This window comes from Sorghum bicolor, chromosome 6 (assembly GCF_000003195.3).
Source record: "Sorghum bicolor cultivar BTx623 chromosome 6, Sorghum_bicolor_NCBIv3, whole genome shotgun sequence".
In the NCBI taxonomy this organism is placed as follows: Eukaryota; Viridiplantae; Streptophyta; class Magnoliopsida; order Poales; family Poaceae; genus Sorghum; species Sorghum bicolor.
The window spans coordinates 53925213-53942681 of NC_012875.2; the positions used below are offsets into that span (position 1 = coordinate 53925213).

The following is a 17469-nucleotide window of genomic DNA, read 5'->3' on the forward strand; positions in this document are numbered from 1 at the left end:
ATATCCAAATATCCCAATATCGTCAAAGTCAACGTAGACTCCTCATTGTTGTTGAGCACATTATGTAGTTTTTTGTAAGCACCTTGCGCAATCCTAGATGAACAAGCCTTAGACTATCTCCAATAATCATCATCCAAAATACAAGATTCATTTATCCTTTGGGTAGCGCTATAGATAAAAGGTTCCATACATATTTTTAGTATTCTCCAACAAAAAGATCTAAAAGACAACACTCTCTGCAAATGGGTCTCGAGGAGAGAGGATACCCAAATTTGGGTTATGCCTCTCCTGATACCCAAAATGGGTCTTCTGTATGGGTACTCTATTGGAGGTTATAGGTATTGTGTTGGAGACTCATTTTAGGTTTGGGTTCTCAAATGAGTCTTCTGTTGGAGATAGCCTTATCACAGGGAAGTTAACCAACTAAGTTTAACTTTTGTTTTCCCCTTACGTTTTATTATTTTTGTGACCTTAAAGAAAGTTGTGTTTTTCTTATGCGATGAAAGGAAAGTGCGTTCACCGCATTGCATAAAGGGGACAAAGGTTACTCAACGTCTATCCATAGACCTTGTTTAGTTTCAAAATTTTTTAAGAAATTGACACTGTAGCACTTTCGTTTGTATTTGACAAATATTGTCTAATCATAGACTAACTAGGCTCAAAAGATTGGTCTCGTCAATTCCGACCAAACTGTACAATTAGTTTTTATTTTCATCTATATTTAATACTTCATGCATATGTCCAAAAATTCGATGTGATGAGAATCTAAAAAATTTTGTAATTTTTTTGAAACTAAGGCCTTGTTTAGTTGCCAAAAATTTTTGGGGAACGCTATTATCGACTAACTAGGCTCAAAAGATTCATCTCGCGATTTACAGACAAACTGTGTAATTAGTTTTTATTTTTGACTATTTTTAATGTTTTATACATGTGTCGTAAAATTTAATGTGACAGAGAATCTTGAAAAATTTTGGGTTTTTAGGTGAACTAAACAAGCCTAAACAACGCCATAGGGCACCACGACGGCACCTCGTAGGTCCTAATCAGCACAGATGGCAGCGTCAGCAGAGAGACACCCCAACCCAAGCAGCACAAGGCACAGCAACGCCCAACGGCCGGCCGGCGACGACACCCACGCAGCCACGCTCTAACAGGTGGGTCCAGACTGGCAGACTGACTACTCATTACTGCGGGCCCGGCACCCGCACGCCGTCCCTGCCTGGGCTGACGCCGGGCAGGGTCGGTCCACACTCCACAAGACGGTGATTGCGCGGCGCCAGTGGTGGCGAGGCGGCCATTCCAGGCAAAGCGGTGGGTCGCGCTTCCTTCCTCCCTGAGTCCTCACTCGGCTCCTTCCAGCTTCGCCAAATCTATCCGATCTGCGGCTGCGCAGTGATCTCCCCGGCCTGCGCACGAGGTTAGCTTCCTCCTCCGCCGCTTCCTAAGTTCCGGCAGATTCGTTTATTCGACATGTCTCGGGAATGAGATGTGTGCAAGGTGGCGAGCTGCTTTATCTGTGGCCTGTTGCGACTCGGGAGTTCTTGTGGTGCTCGTTAGAGGAATTGGGGCATAGATTGCTGGAAGAGATCAGTCTGTTTTTTTTTTCTGACAGGAAGAGACTAATCTGTATTTTTATAGGAGATGATGTGTGTGCTATCGCAGGATAATCACGTTTAGTGTTAGTCCTTTGGGACCCGGATTGGAAAAAGGGTCTTGATCTGCGGTTGTAGCTTCAGAGGGGGTTGCAGTTGTGCCCTTGTAGCTGATCAATTGCGTGCTTATAGTTTGAATTTGTGTTCTTGTAGTTGTAGACCAATGCTTATTAGTTTTGAGGAGTCCATGTTTAAGTTGACAAAATTTGCTAGGGAGAGGGACTGCAGTTGATCCATTTCCACAGTTTTGAGTACAGTGTGATTGCAATGTGGTGCATTTACATGGAACCTGATCAAGCAATGTTCTGTGAGCTTCCTTTTTAGGTGCTTGCGAGCATGTATCTGCTAGGAAAGAAAACTGGAAAGAAGAAAGTGTATCTTGGTTATATGAGTGCCCCTCTACCGTATGCCATTGAAGAGAACTACGGTGGGTGCTTCTTTGATGACGACGACGATCTTGCCCAAGTTCTTCAAGATCAGGTTGGCTACTGTTTCCTGTGGTCTTCTTTAATTGGTTGGGCAATGGCCATGTGTTCCCCATATGTGCGCTTCTGATATTGTGGGAATACTAATGAAACTTAGTCAAAATTGTTAATTAATGTTTTGTTTTGAGGAGTTTATCCTAAGCACTAGTTGCATTGGTACGGTATTGAGTCCTAGATCCATAATGGGCTGGTTGAAAAGTTATAAAATAATTATTACTGTTTTTCTAATAATATTCATTCACACAGGGTTGTCATTTGTAAGATAGAAAATTCATAAATTTCTGTTTCACTAGGGCGGTATGCTTGTTAGTTCTGGGCTCAAAATTAGAATCTACGAAATACCATTTTCATGAATTCGTGACAGTGTATCCTTACCTTTTGCTATGTGCTGCTTATGACCATTGCTATCCTTTGTACTGCAACCGTTCAGCATCATTTTGACAAATATGGCCTTAAATTAACTTGCCTGTTCGTCCACCCTGTTCAGGAAATATTGTATCAATTAATTCAAGGAAGTAATGGTAGCGGTTCATCTAGAACTCATTTGACTCCAAGTTGTAGCTATGGCCATGATCGGACACCAAATGAACGAAAATCATCTGAAGATGTAAACTATGAGTTGCAACTAGCAGTTGATGAAGCTTTAGCTAGAGAGTTGCAAGAAATGGAGGGCAAACTAGCCAACACTTCACTTAATGACAATAATGGTTAGTTGCATACTCTATATTCTTTGGTGGTGGAGTCAATTTGTTTCCCAGATTAAGTGCTAATCTGTTGTCTCAAATTATCTGTACAGGAAGAAAGCCAACATCATCTTCATTGTTTGATAGAGGCAATAATTCTGCAAGTAGACCTCCTCAGGTATACATTTCTGGAAAGCATTTTGGACAATCGATACACACTTCCATTTATTGCCAATTACCAATGTACAGGCAGTGGAGGAGGATGGGATTGATCCAGATAATATGACTTATGAGGTGTGTTTGTTTTGTCTCCTCCCCTCTCTTTTTATTTGTTGCTATGCTTCTATAAGTGGCATGTGCCAGCTAGCTTTTGGTTCTAATAACCAGTACGTTTTGCTAGGAGCATATTCTATTTTATTGCCACCTTGTGGCTATCGGTATTTTAAAGATATATGTTCCCGAGTATTAAAGAAATGGGATTTTCTTTTCATTTATTTCATTTGATTTCAGGAACTGCAACAGTTAGGGGAAGCCATTGGTACCGAAAGCAAAGGGTTGCCTGAAAGTGTCATAGCACTCTTGCCAACTTCAACTTACAAAATTGGGATATTCTCAAGAAAGGAAAAACATGAAGAGTATGTTTTTTTAGCTGATTAGGATATTGGATTTCCCTTTTTCTTGGTCAACATTTTGTATGTTTGGAAGTGCAGTGGCAATACTGATTAGTTATAAGATTTGAAGAATATGTTTTCTAGTTGTTTGTTGCATCCTATGACACTGCTACCAGGTGTTTATCTATGTTTGTACTGTATTAACTTATGCTGTTTACGTAACAAACCATTTTGCCACTTACTCTTTTGTGCTTGTGCAGATGTGTGATCTGCTGTATGTCATACAAGAACCGGGATAGGCTTACTAAATTGCCCTGTGGACATCAGTACCATCAAGCTTGTGTTGCTAAATGGTTACAGATCAATAAGGTAAGTTACCTAGACACCTAGTCTTTAGCTTTTGAGTATGTCTTTCTCCGTTCCAAACCATAGCTTATTTTGGCTTCTCTAGATACATAGCGTATATCTAAATGCATAACAAAAGCTATGTATTTAGAACAGCCAAAAGGACCTATAATTTGTGGGATGAAGGGAGTAGTACATAGGTTGGTGGTACAACTTCCATCCTTCTAGGAATTGTTGTAGTTCCTGTGGTTCCTGATCAATTTACTTGTGTTGGAATTATTTATTAGGATGAGTGCAGATTTGGTGCCCCGGATGCTGGTGCCCTCGTTAGCTAAAATACTATGTTGCAATGTTTCAAAAAACATAAAAAATCATGTATGTAGTACACATAGAGTTACGTATAGCCGCAACAATTCAGTTTAAAATTCATCGTCAAGAAACAAAATTGACAAGCAGTGAACCTGGCACTGTTCATCATGTGCTGACAGTGACATTTCTGTTTTTTTAATCTCAACATCAAAGATGAATTTTAAACTAGTAAATTGTTGCGGCTACACTTAACTCTAAGTGTACTACATAAATGTTTTTTAATGATTTTTGAAACATTGCAACATGGCATTTTAGCTAACGAGGGCACCATATAATTTTTCTATTAGGATTTAGGAGTATGAAAGCCACCGTGCCTCGTAACATGTCATTGTTTTTGTATTGCACATCAAATTTGCCTGCCAACTATAGTATGTATCTTGAGCAATGACCCGAGGTCAAACGTGATGTAGAAATATTACAAGTTACACCTTCGTTTCAAAGTATTTGAATGGTCTGCATACCTAAGACTAAGAGGTACAATAGCCAAGTAATCTTTCTTATGGAATCAGATTTTCATGAGGGTAGGTGTGCATGCATACATTAATAGAGTTGATTGTCGCAACTATATTAGGCGTTCTTTATAGCTATATGGGTTGATCATTTGGTAACTTTTTCAATTGAAACTCGGCACCTCAAACCCCTGGCATTTTCAGAGCAAATATTTCTGCTTCTGCATTTTCAAATTTGCAACCATATTAGTAATTTTTCACTTCTTATCCTGAGAAAGCATGTCTGCTAAGCCTTTAGTGGCATGCATGATGCTGCAGGTATGCCCTGTTTGCAATAAGGAGGTTTTCAGCTAGTAAAATCAAACAGTGCAGATTCGTCTGATGTCCAGCTCCAGCAACTGTCTGAACTACTGCGTAGATGTGCATTATTTGTATAAGCACTGCACTAATGCCCCGCATTGCTCAAGGATCATAGCACACCAAATTAGTGATATCTCGAGCAAATGCAATAACATCTCTGCTTTTGAACTTTGGGACATTCAGCCTTGGTGCCACACACTAGTCCTTTTTTATCATCTCCTATATCTGTATACTGGTCATTCATTTCAGTACTTGGCTCCAGTTCATTCAGCATACTGTCTGTAATGTTGCAACTTGTATTAAAACAGTGACAAATATGGAAAATTAGGCACCGATGTTTTTTTAAAAAAAGTAGCAGCCATTGTGTTTAGCAAATGGTCAGAATGTTGGAATGTTCTGATTTCTCCACAGCCAACCATTTTGGACTATGGTTTGCAGCAGCAATTTATCTTCTTCAGTAAGATAGGTCGTTCCACAATAGGATGATTTCTGGCTCATGGATGGAATTCAAACTTATGGGTCAGTATATGATTTGAAAATGTTGGTATTCCATGAGCAAGCAGCCCATGCATGGACAAACTTGCGTGTCACAGGGCAATGCTTCTTATAATACTTCAGGAGACAGAAAGCACGCCAGGAAACCACGCCGCCCGTCACGCTCGTCAGGGTTGATTAAAGACTACTTCTGTTTGCTCGTACCACAGAAATTGAAGCATTGGTGGGCTTATTTGTGCACTGACACGTGTCGCTACATGTTTTGTAAAAAGGCCCTCTATATTTTAGAAATTCAACTCATAGTCCAACTCATCTGCACCTTGCTCTCCCCGCACACGGCCGCATCAAGGCGCCGCTTGGCCCGCACCCAACACCCGCACGACAACAGAAACCCTAGCTGCCGTCATCTCTTCTGTCCCCTTTGCCTCTCCGTGCTGGAGAAGCGTGCCTCGATCTGTAGCCTGTAGGGGAGGACGGTGTGCGGCTATGGTGATGCCGCAGTGGGGCGCGCGATGCTCTCGTGGTCACAACAACAACCCTTGATTCGCTGAGGCAATGACGAGAGCGGAAGGTACGAACGAGCAACTTCTCCTTTTCCTTCTCGTCTGAAAGTTGATGCAATGAACCTAATGCGTAATTGACACCTTACGACCTTGTTTAGTTCGCAAAAAGAAATTTTTTTGTGTCATATCAGATATGTCGGTATATATTTATAGTATTAAACGTAGACTAATAAAAAAATAAATTACATAGCTTGTCTGGAAACTGCGAGATGAATCTATTAATTAATCCGACATTAGTACATATTGGTTACTGTAGCAATTATGACTAATTAGGCTTAAAAGATTAGTCTTGCGATTTATAACCAAACTGTGTAATTAGTTTAATTTTTCATCTACATTTAATGCTTCATGCATTTGTTGAAAGATTCGATGAGATGAGTGAAAAGTTTTTAGGTGGAGACTAAACAAGGCAGCAAAGTACGATTGTATGAAGCTTATTTTAGCTAGCTTTGATTAATTTGGTCAGTTTATTGATAAACCTGACGCTGCTCTTGACAAACAAACTGTCATGTTGAGACATGTATCACAATGACGAAAGCCGTCATTGTCCAAGTGTGGCCCTCAGATCCTGCTACTTTCGTCATTCATGTGCAGCCAATATAGGCACTATTGTTTGTAAGGAATGCAGTAGTAGGTGACGTATGGAAGTTTTTCGATTTATATAAGTGGTGACTGATAGCAAGATTTTGTGAAACTTAGGTTTGCTTAACAAACTAGACTAACAGGTGATGATGGATCAAGATCCAAATCCAAATCCAAATAGAGAAGCCCAATTAAAATTCTAGAGATAAAAAGAAATCCAACTTTCAATCATGCAAACCCAATGCAAAATACCTATATCTAATCCGATCTAAGTCGGCTCCTCTCTCTCTCTCTCTCTCTCTCTCTCTCTCTCTCTCTCTTTTTTGCGAAATACATCCAAGATGATTCAACAATGACAAACTAAATATAGCTGTGTGTCGTTCCAGGTCAAAAGTTGGACTCAATTCAAATCGCACCTTAATTTTTTCTTGTGAAATTGATTGACTAAAATATGTTATAAATGACTTAGTATGATATTTAATTAGCTATTTGTGCAGTGTGAGTAGATATATACTACGTGGGTCAAGCGTCAAAAGTTATACCCTAGGATTATACAATCAAGCTAACAGATTTTTAATGAAATTAACTAAAATTTGTTGGAGACGGCTCAGATGTGACGACGAACAAATTTATTTAAATTAGTACGATCATATCAACATGTAAATACCATATCAAATGGTGGACATTGAATTAAAATAGATTTCTGACACAAATGAAACAATAGCCTCGTACTATTATGCATGGGTAATTCAATACAATGTTCCGTAACATCGAAAAAATAAAAAATAGCATGGTTAAGTAATCCAATTGAAAAATGTAAAGAGTTCCACAACCCACTAAATCCAATAAAAATCTGTTTATGTTTATCTATGGACAATCTACACGCATTTCCACCTCTAAGAATGTGTTTGGATTAAGAGTTAAATTGAAGTAGGTCAGGGTAGGTCGAACTCAGATTCCCTAGCGTTTAATTATATATAGGCTCATGTGGGTTAAATATATCCCAATAGAAAATGTACTTCCTAAATATGGGTTTGAGCTAATTTCTCCCAAGCGAGCGAACGGGTTGACCCAGTTGTGCGCCCTCACGCTGTTCATAAGAACTTGGTAAACATCAACCACGTATAAGATCATATGGAACTTGCGTAATTGAGAGTGAGAACGATGAGCTTAGTGCTTGATTTAAGGGAGCAACACATTTCATTTCTTAAAGATATCGCATGGATTTTGATACGAAGATATCGCATGGATTTTGATACGATCATGCTACTTCTCGAATTGCACTCACTACTTATCTATTCTGTTTAAGAGGATTAGAGAGGCGATGGATAAAACCATTTCGTTTCTTAAGCCATAAAAATTGTTCTAGTTTAGAGCTAAAAATAGAATTAGCCATGACTATCCAACTGACCAACACCTTTGAATGGTCGTGCAGGGAGGACGTTATCCGGAAGTGGATAGGACTGCCACAAAGGCCCACAGGGGACTGGGCCCCTCTGTGCTGACTCGGATCCACACCCCGGGGCTTCGTGGTCACACATGATTAGACACCAAAATATGGGGCCACGTCGATGCGAAACGTGGAGGCGACAAGGGAAGAAGAGAGATGCCTTTCTCAAATTCTCTGCCTAAACACTCGCACTTGCATTCCTTTTCAAGCATACTCTGCCCAAGAATGCTTTTTATATACAACAACTAAATGAGGGAATGGACAATGGGCAAAGACACATACTAATAAAACATGGGCATTTTCCAATTAAACATGAACTCAATAGCACAAAAATGAGCCAAGACTTATCCGAAAGATAAATAAAACTCAGTTCGAAGAGAAGTTGGCATCCACCAAACATTTGCATGGCAGCAGCCAGTCGACGGACGCATGCGGCCGCACGCACGCGTGTTCGCTGCTCCGCTGCTCCAGCCGCCCTCATCACTTATCAGCTCAGCAGCTCCCGTGGCGATGGCCGACAGTGTCGTCGTGATCCGGTGGAGAACAAAGCAGGCACTTGCCGCATGCGGCGTGCCCGATCCTGGCTGAAATCGAACGAGCAGAGCCGCAGAGGCGTCTCGCTGACCGGAACTGATCCCTTCCAGATTCAAAACCCCTGGACGGGACCTCCTCGCTAATCGGCAGGTCCTTGTTGATAACAACGCGACCAGTGATATTTTAGAATCTATAATCTCGTGCAATCAGGGGGCGTCTCGCTTTCGGGCTCTCCTTTCTCTGACGGACGAGATCTTTGGGTGGTTTTACTTGGCTCCTCTGATTGCAAAAGGGCGGCAGCTTTGCTGTACAAGGAAAGTGCAGTTGATGACAGAGTTAATCCTGGCAGACATGGCGATCTCGACGTGGATACCTTCTTCTGATGTGCTGTTGCTTTCAGGCTGGTCCTGCCCAGGAATTTCCATTACTGTGACTTTTTTTTGTTATGCGTTAAACTAAGGCCTTGTTTAGTTTCCAAAAAATTTTGCAAAATTTTTTAGATTTTCCGTCACATCGAATCTTTAGACGCATGCATGAAATATTAAATATATATATGAAAATAAAAACTAATTGCACAGTTTGGTCGAAATTGACGAGACGAATCTTTTGAGCCTAGTTAGTCCCTGGTTGGATAATTTTTATCAAATACAAACGAAAGTGCTATAGTGTCGATTTTGCAAAAAATTTTGGAACTAAACAAGGAGGCCTTGTTTAGTTCCCAAACAATTTTGCAAAATTTTTCAGATTTTCTGTCACATCAAATCTTACAGTATATGTATGAAACATTAAATATAGATAAAAATAATGACTACTTATACAGTTTGCCTGTAATTTGCGAGATGAATCTTTTAAGTCTAATTAATTCATGATTGGACAATCACAATGTTTATTTTGCTAAAAAATTTGGAACTAAATACGACCTAATTTTTCACAAAGTCTCCTTCTAAAATGGAAAAAAAAAAGAACTAGATCTGTCTCGGCCCACGTCATACTAGAACGGTAAGAGCGACAGATTTATTAAGGAGTGAAATGCTCTGATACTGCCAGCTAGAGGCTGAAAATCATTGTTTGTAAATGTTGTTCTTGAAGAAATGAAGAGTACAGAAATTGACATCTAACCTGCATATGGAGACAACCACCAATGATAAACTACGTGTATGGACTAGGATTGCGTACCAACTTATCTGCAATGGATTATTCATGATATTCTTTCTTTATAAGGAATTATCCATGATACTAGTATATTTCGCCAGCGCACTTCGATCGGGCACTGTACATACGAACCAGCTTATGAAGCGAGATACCAGAGCCATAACGACACCCCAAATCCAGGCGACGCCGGCCAAACTGATTGTGCGGTCACACCACACCTTCTCTTGTCCCCCAACTCCCGCCCGGATCTCCCCATCGCCGTCGCCGTCGCCGCGCACCTCGCTGCCCACTGCTACTCATCTTTAGCCAAAACAACACTACCGGCTACCGCGGCGGACGACGTGGCCATGATTTCCCAAGCCAACAATATCCACTTGAGCCACTTTCCTTGTCCAGAAGCAGAACCATCCACTGATCCAACCTGAAAAGCGCGCTATTTTTATACCGCTACCACCAGCTGGTCAGGGTCAGCAAGGCATCCGCCGCCTAGTTCTCCCCTCCGTCGCAACCCCCAGGACCCCTCTCCAAGCAACTACAAGTCTCACCTCCACGGCTCTGCTCCACCCCTCTTCCTCTTGATTCGACCACCCCCAGCACCATGCATGGTCTTGGCCCTTGGGGCTAGACTCCAGCAAGTCGGTTGAATTGAGGAAGAACCAGCCGACCGGCGGTTGCCCAACTGTGGCCAACCGGATTAGAGTAGAGAGGCCTCTCCGCTCTCCAGGCATTGGAGGCGTAATCCGAGCAAGGTATAGGTACCCAACTCCGCCCACGCATTGCGCGCGTCGAAATCTTGCAATTTGGATGGGGGTGGGGGCGTCGACGAGCGTGGTGGCGCCGGAGGGGTACGGCCGCGGCCGGGGGTGGGGGCAGACGTCGCTGGGCGACATGCCCGAGAGCTGCGTCGCGGCGGTGCTGCTCTACCTCGACCCGGCTGAGATCTGCCAGGTGGCCTGCCTCAACCGGGCGTTCCGGGGCGCGGCCTCTGCCGACTGCATCTGGGCCGCCAAGTTGCCCGCCAACTACAGGTACCTCGCCGCACTCGCGGCCGCGGCCGACGACGACGACGACTGCGGTTGCGGTGGCGCGGCCGAAGGCGATGATGGCAGGTGCTGCTCCTCCGCGGCGATCAAGAAGGAGATATACGCGCGCCTCTGCCGGCCTACTCCGTTCGACGGTGGCACCAAGGTAACTTTTTTTTTTCTTGACCAGTTGCTTCCAACAATCAGAATGCTTTTGCTTTTGGTAGAGGATGATTTGATTTTAGTGGTGGCAAAAAAAAGCTGAATTAGTAGAACCTGTTTGTCTTTTCATGTTTGATGCCTTCAATAATATGTTTATTCTCGGAGTATCTTTTTGTCTGCGATGGTCTAACTAAAAGCAGTTATTTGAGTAGGAATTTTGGATCGAGAAGAACAAGGGAGGTTTCTGCATGTCCATTTCCTCAAAGGCTATGTCAATCACAGGGCGAGACGATAGGAGGTATTGGAGCCACCTATCCACAGAGGAATCAAGGTACTTCGTTTTTGCTTTCATTTTCCGAGTAAATGTACTCATTAGTAGGTTAAGACCGCATTCCATGAAACTGTCAGCGTCGTGAAAAAATGAAATCATGGAATGCTTTTATCATGCCATGTTTTTATATGATCTATTACTATATTTTGTTATATTGGAAGCTCTTTGTTAATTGCTTGACTTTTGTTGTGTTCCTCAATAAGACAATAATCTGATCTTATACTCCTTGCTTTCCGGTGAGCTTTTTTTTGGGGGGGAGGGGGAGAGGGGGGGGGGGGGGGAGGGATAATGAACTGGTTGAAGATTTCTTTTATGGGTACATGTCTTTCTTTCACATACCTACCCAATAAAGGCCTATGATATATTTTTGTGATGATTGATGGCGTGTTTTCGCAATGGGATGCATGTGGTGTTCAGACAGATGTCCTCAGTGCTGGACAGCTTATCCAAATTGTCAGCAGCAATTGACAAATTAGCAAGCCAGTAAAGTACCGAGTGTGATTGATATGTGTAGGACCATGATTTATTTATTTTAGGCTGTGTGTTCTGTTAAATGTTACTGAGCCTTTATGCTACTATGTTATCTTTTGTGTCATTGTACAAATATATAAAATCCTGAAACCAATCAGCATGCTGCATACAACCAAAGCACTTCAGTGTCATCGGAAAGCCTATATGTGTACAGTTAACTTAAGTATGATGGCTACTGATGCAAATCGAACATCTATAGTTTTTGTTCTCATGTGATTTAATTTATTCTATATACATGACCTGCCCGTTGAGTACATTTTGGTCCTTGTACTATTCTTGCATGTCATCAGTAAGCACCCCCACCACATTGCCAGTTGGTGTCATCTACCTCGACACCTGAATGATAGCTTTATGGGGTTTCTGTTACTGCAACTCAGAGCATCCGGTTTATTTGGATTCAAATATTCAGGACTTAGTTTGGAGTTAAACTGGATGCCAAAACGTACCAAACCAGGCCTCGTCCAAGCATCCCTTATTGTGAGCTGATTTGTTGTACATGTGCAATGACCCTGATAGTTTTGCTTTCGCATTCAGTTCTATATCAGACATCTTTACAAAAGGAAATTCACCTCGCATGTTAGTGGTGTTGTAGCTTGGTCCATCTGTAGAGTTAGTTTGAGCTCTGTTTTATTTTCATGTTCACCAATTGCTGAACTCACTGCATAACAGATACCTAAAGTGCCATGTTTTTTATTGCAGATTTCACAGCGTTGCCTATCTCCAGCAGATTTGGTGGCTTGAGGTAGGTGGGGAGATTGATTTCTGCTTTCCTGCTGGTTCATACAGCCTATTCTTCCGGCTCCATTTGGGCAGACCGCACAAGCGGATGGGCCGCCGAGGCCATGGATCTGAGAATATCCACGGTTGGGACATCAGACCGACACGGTTCCAGCTCTCAACTTCAGATGATCAGCACACTGTATCTGAGTCTTATCTAATTAACCCTGGAAGATGGATCCTTTACCACGTCGGTGATTTCGTCATATCGAGTTCTGACGAGGTGACAGAACTCAAGTTCTCTATGATGCAGATTGATTGTACGCATACAAAAGGCGGCCTGTGTGTTGATTCAGTCTATATATACCCCAAAGATCTTGAATTTGAGGAGGACTGCGTATTCTGCCAGCAAATTTTGTAGGGGTGCTTGAATTCGTTGGCTAGCCTATTTCTTCTTCTCGGGTCATTCTTGTCCAAAAGGGTAGCGTGCATATTCGTTTTCTCAGAGTTTTGCATGAACAATTTATTTATTTTTGTAAGGGCTTATTCTGTATTTACATTTTGTAGTCTTAAGTCAAATAAGTAGGGAGGTCAGGATGTAGATGTAGGTATAGCGATGTATGATTGGAGCGCTTGACACGCGAGTGTAGAAACAGATGCTTCATTATATGTATAGAGATCTTGTGTTTATACATTATTGGAGACGTGCTTCCAGAAAGTTTCACTTAATTTTGCCTTTGCAAGTATTCGAGGGTGAAGTTGTCTGCCGATCTGTATGTGGCATTTCCATCTCCCATGTTGCTGAACTAGGGGCTTTTGTGATCGGTGCACGCTGCATGGACTGCAGCTTTCCCGTATTGCTGACCCCTTTCAAGAGCGAGTGTTCGTGAGAATTGCTTCTGGGTTCGATGCTTGGTCCGACCAATTCTGTTCGAGTCTCAGGCTTGGAAATTTCAGGCGCCACCCCCAGAGTCAAGCAGACAAGCGGTGAAGCGCCATGGACAGCGAGCGTGCGCCGATGCACGACAGCGAGTAACGCGCCGACCATCCCTCCGCTGCTCTGCTAGTGCGATGCGGGCTGCAAGTTGAGAAGCGATGTGGGCTGCGAGTGGAGAATTTTTTAAGTGGGCCGTTTTTTTTCCCCACCAATTTAGGTGGGCCGTTTTTTCCCACCTTTGTTTGCATGAAACTTCAAAAGCCGTAGTTATCAAACCGAAATGCATTTCCTCAAATAAAAATTCAAACCGAAATGAAGAATAAATTTCGATTGTATTATAGTAAATGTTTCAAAATAGTTTTATTATGAAGATAGAATATTTTCTTTTTATGGTGTAGGGATAGTGTTCTAGTTTAGGAAAACATGTTTCGCCTTTACAAGAAAAAAAGTTCTAGATTCAAGAGAATAATATTCTAGATTTAGAAGAATAAGTTCCAATATACAATGTGTATGTAGTTAGCCTGAAATCACAGTTCTTTTCATTTGTTTGTGAGGTTGTCATCAATTACTTAAAAAAAAGGGGAGATTGGAAGTCTCTTATGGGTTTAGGTAATTGATGACAAACATTTGTAGACTAATAATTTCATATGGGACATGAAAGGTTAGTCTACAAGCGAGAGTGAACTGCATGAAGGCTATGAAAGATGAAATGACATGAACCATGTAATGCAAAAGCTAAATAAGGTGAAAATAAAGATGAAGGATGGAAGATAAAGTGAAAGCAAAGGTATATGCCCCTGTTTTCAAGTGCTTAAACCCCGTAGGTCGAGTTTTTTTCAAGTGCTTAAACCCAACCTACTAGTGTGCACCGCAGCTTTGGAACGATGCACGTGCACGGTGACGCCAAATTCAAAAACTTAACAGAACTCTCCGGTGTGACACTGGAGAGGTGCATCGGAGAGTGACTCCAGAGAAAGTTTGTTTTTGTGCAGTTTGAGCTCTAACACCACCCGAGCTCATATTGATAGTATGTGATTTAGGTGATTGGTCTTGTTTTCTTGTAATTGTGCTCATGATTTTCACGCAATTATACTCAGATGCCTGCGATCTGTCAAAAGTTTAGGTATCTTCGAGCCTTCACGCTCTCTCTAAAATCTAATAAATTTGGCCTTGCTCCCTCCATCTTGTAGTACAGTATATTGTGCTATTATAAGACAAAATAAGAAAGAGAGCAATAGACACATGTACCCCTCACTTAACTTAATTTATTGAAATTTGATTATATTCACATGATTTTTTTTGACAAGATATTCACATGATTAAAGGGTGCAAGTTTTCTTATAGAAAATATGGTAAGCACTCAATTATTTTTCTCTCCCATAACTTTATTCAAGTAAATATTATCTTCTTGCTCCTCGAATGTACTATATTTGAGGACACATCTCAAATTTCAGAATGCACTCCCTGCTTCAGGATGGAGGGAGTAGCTATTTCAGTATTGGCATGCAGGCAATTACTGGTTCATCTTTATAGCCTTATCTATTGTCCGCATCGTCCTACAAATTTTATACACATATTTTGTGAGATTATTCAACCTTCAGGCAGCAATGATTCACCTGACCCATCATCACATCTCAGTCCTCAGAGGCGCTATACCTTTGCGACTCGGAAACTAGCACAAAATCCTTTTGCCCATGCATGCATCACAATTCACAACACAAGTTATTAATAATGGGGTTCACGTGGTAACTGACTAAATGTATCCATGCATCAATGCCCGCGCACGGGATTTACGTGGTGGCGGGATGGCGGCAGCTAGCTAGTGCCTTTGGGAAACCGGAACTCGCCGAGATTTCCATCCAGGTCATGGAAACGTACGTACGTGGCAATCGATCCAATCCAAGCCTGTGTTTTTCCAGCTGATAACGTAAGATTTTGTCCGTAAGCTTTCATGGTCACTAGACCATATGCATTTCGTCAAAGCGCAGCCTTGTGTTTTTGTAATCCATGTACTCGGTCACACGTAGGAAACCAGCTGATGGTAATGCGTCCCTCGTACATCATGCTGGCCGTCTGCCGGCCCGTGTGTTGTTACCCACTGGAACTCATCAGGTCTGCTCCGTGTTTTGACTGAACTGGTATGCAGCGTGAGTGCATTTCTGGTGGCGAATCGCGATGATTGCTTTTGCTTCTTACTGAGATCGTCCGAACACCATGATGATGAGCCCTGCCCTGGCACAGCACAGGGCAGAGAGAGGCAGCAGGGAGAGTGGTGGATCTGTGGATGGAGGACGCGCAGACGCCGATGCGATGTGCCTCCCTGTCGTCTCTGCCGTGGCCACCTTACGGACGGGTGGTGGCTGCTCGCTCGTGCTTGGCCCTGCTGCCTGCTGCGTCTATTGGTGGTCCAGTCGATCCAATCCGGTTTTGTGCAGGTTGTTGGCTTGTTGCAGGGCAGGCTGCATTGCTTGCATGCTCTCTCGTGCAATCGTGCATGGCCTTTGCTGCTGTACGCTGGGCCAGCGGCAAGTACGTGTCGATCTGTCGATCCCTGAGACGCCCGGCCGGCTGCGCTAGCTCGAGCCGTAGTGGTGCTGGTGCGTGACCAGCAGCGAACCGATTGCACTCTGCGAATAGTGCTATGCAGAGAAAGGAGAGATAGAGAGGCCAGTCGAGTCGAGATGCGGAGCAGCCTGGCGTCCATCTCGTCGTCATCGCAGCCGGCCTGGCGCTGGCGCTGGCGGGGCAACAGTTACAGTGGTGTGGTGCTACTACTGCACCTGGAGCACTGTTGACTTCAGCCAATTCAGCGCTAGGCACCACCGTACCGCAATAGTCCAATCCTCATCACTCAGGGTGGCGTTGCTGATTTTATGCGGTGTCGTTGGACCGGAACACGGTCACACACGAGCAGCATGTTATTGCAGTCATGGTTTGAAAGTTTGGATAGATGACCATATATTACCATTAAATAGAGGAAGAAATGAAAGGAATTAAAGGCACCCTCCCTGTGTCTTGCCGTACGTCCATGTCAAAGGGAGTTGCTTTCGTTTACGCTCGATTCGCGCGGCAACTTGCACCGGTTCCACCGGCGCCGCCACGCGCCGTATCCCGCACGCGCGCGCGGAGATCACTCCGGCGATGACGACGACGACTCGACCGTTGGTAGCCTGGCATGGGACGGCAGGACCGCGGGACGACGACTGGACCGCGCCACCGACCGCGAGCGGTGCCGACATGCCGAGCACCGCGCCCATGTCGTCGGCACGTACGCCATCCTGCAGCAGGCGGCCGGTGCATGCGCAGGGGAAAAACAAGCCAAGGCGACTCGTTCTCTGCTCCGCGTCTGCAGGCGACTCGAGAGGCTTCCCCGGCCCGTCATGGCGTTATTGAGGGGGAGTAGGTCAGGCCAGGCATTGACATCGGTACAGGCAGGTCAGAGTCCACAGGCACGCACAATTATATCTGATTTTTTTTTGGAGCGAGCTGTAAAGCCGATTAGTTGGGGGCCGGCCGGGTCGCCGGGATCCATGCACCAGCGAAGAACACTGTTACGGATTACAGTGAGGGTCTAGATAAAGGAAGGCCTTGTTTAGTTTCTACCGAAATCAAAAAAAATTTCAAAATTCTCCGTCACATCGAATTTTGCGGCACATGCATGAAACATTAAATATAAATGAAAACAAAAACTAATTATACAGTTTATCTGTAAATCACGAGATGAATCTTTTAAGCTTAGTTAGTCTATGATTGGATAATATTTGTTAAATAAAAACGAAAATACTACCGTAACGAAATCCGAAATCTTTCGGAACTAAACAAAGCCGAAGTGGCAGGAGTGAGGGGGCTGGGAAGAGAGTGACAGCGAGACGGCCTTGCCGCTAGTACTCGATCACACTGCACCGGCCATCATGTCGTTTTTTGGAACAACTTGCACCTCTAGCTAATCCGGAGGCACTCGCAGCAGCGCAGCAGGCTGTGCACCGGTGCAGTGGGCCGGACGGACGGACGTCCGGATCCAGCTCAAGGCTGAGGGCCA

At 43.4% G+C, this 17469-nt stretch overlaps 2 protein-coding genes across 2 annotated transcripts; both read left to right on the forward strand.

Moving 5' to 3' along the window:
- On the forward strand, nt 1050-5324 carry LOC8057608 (E3 ubiquitin ligase BIG BROTHER-related). The gene is made up of 8 exons (XM_002446910.2): nt 1050-1417; nt 1977-2132; nt 2625-2844; nt 2934-2998; nt 3070-3114; nt 3331-3455; nt 3692-3800; nt 4913-5324. The coding sequence occupies exons 2-8, from the start codon at nt 1989-1991 to the stop codon at nt 4946-4948; spliced, it is 744 nt and encodes a 247-aa protein (XP_002446955.1). The 5' UTR covers nt 1050-1417; nt 1977-1988; the 3' UTR covers nt 4949-5324.
- LOC8060405 (F-box protein PP2-A13) lies at nt 10009-13222 on the forward strand. The gene is made up of 3 exons (XM_002446911.2): nt 10009-10918; nt 11127-11245; nt 12476-13222. Exons 1-3 carry the CDS (start codon nt 10535-10537, stop codon nt 12912-12914), a joined length of 942 nt encoding a protein of 313 aa, XP_002446956.1. The 5' UTR covers nt 10009-10534; the 3' UTR covers nt 12915-13222.

Excerpts from the sequence above, each read along its gene's own strand:
- LOC8060405 (XM_002446911.2), top strand. The coding sequence starts at position 10,535 with ATGGGGGTGGGGGCGTCGACGAGCGTGGTGGCGCCGGAGGGGTACGGC. Across the intron at positions 10,919-11,126 it reads CGTTCGACGGTGGCACCAAG|GAATTTTGGATCGAGAAGAA; the intron begins GTAACTTTTTTT and ends TTATTTGAGTAG. Across the intron at positions 11,246-12,475 it reads CTATCCACAGAGGAATCAAG|ATTTCACAGCGTTGCCTATC; the intron begins GTACTTCGTTTT and ends TTTTTATTGCAG.
- LOC8057608 (XM_002446910.2), top strand. The coding sequence starts at position 1,989 with ATGTATCTGCTAGGAAAGAAAACTGGAAAGAAGAAAGTGTATCTTGGT. Across the intron at positions 2,845-2,933 it reads TTCACTTAATGACAATAATG|GAAGAAAGCCAACATCATCT; the intron begins GTTAGTTGCATA and ends TTATCTGTACAG. Across the intron at positions 3,801-4,912 it reads AATGGTTACAGATCAATAAG|GTATGCCCTGTTTGCAATAA; the intron begins GTAAGTTACCTA and ends ATGATGCTGCAG.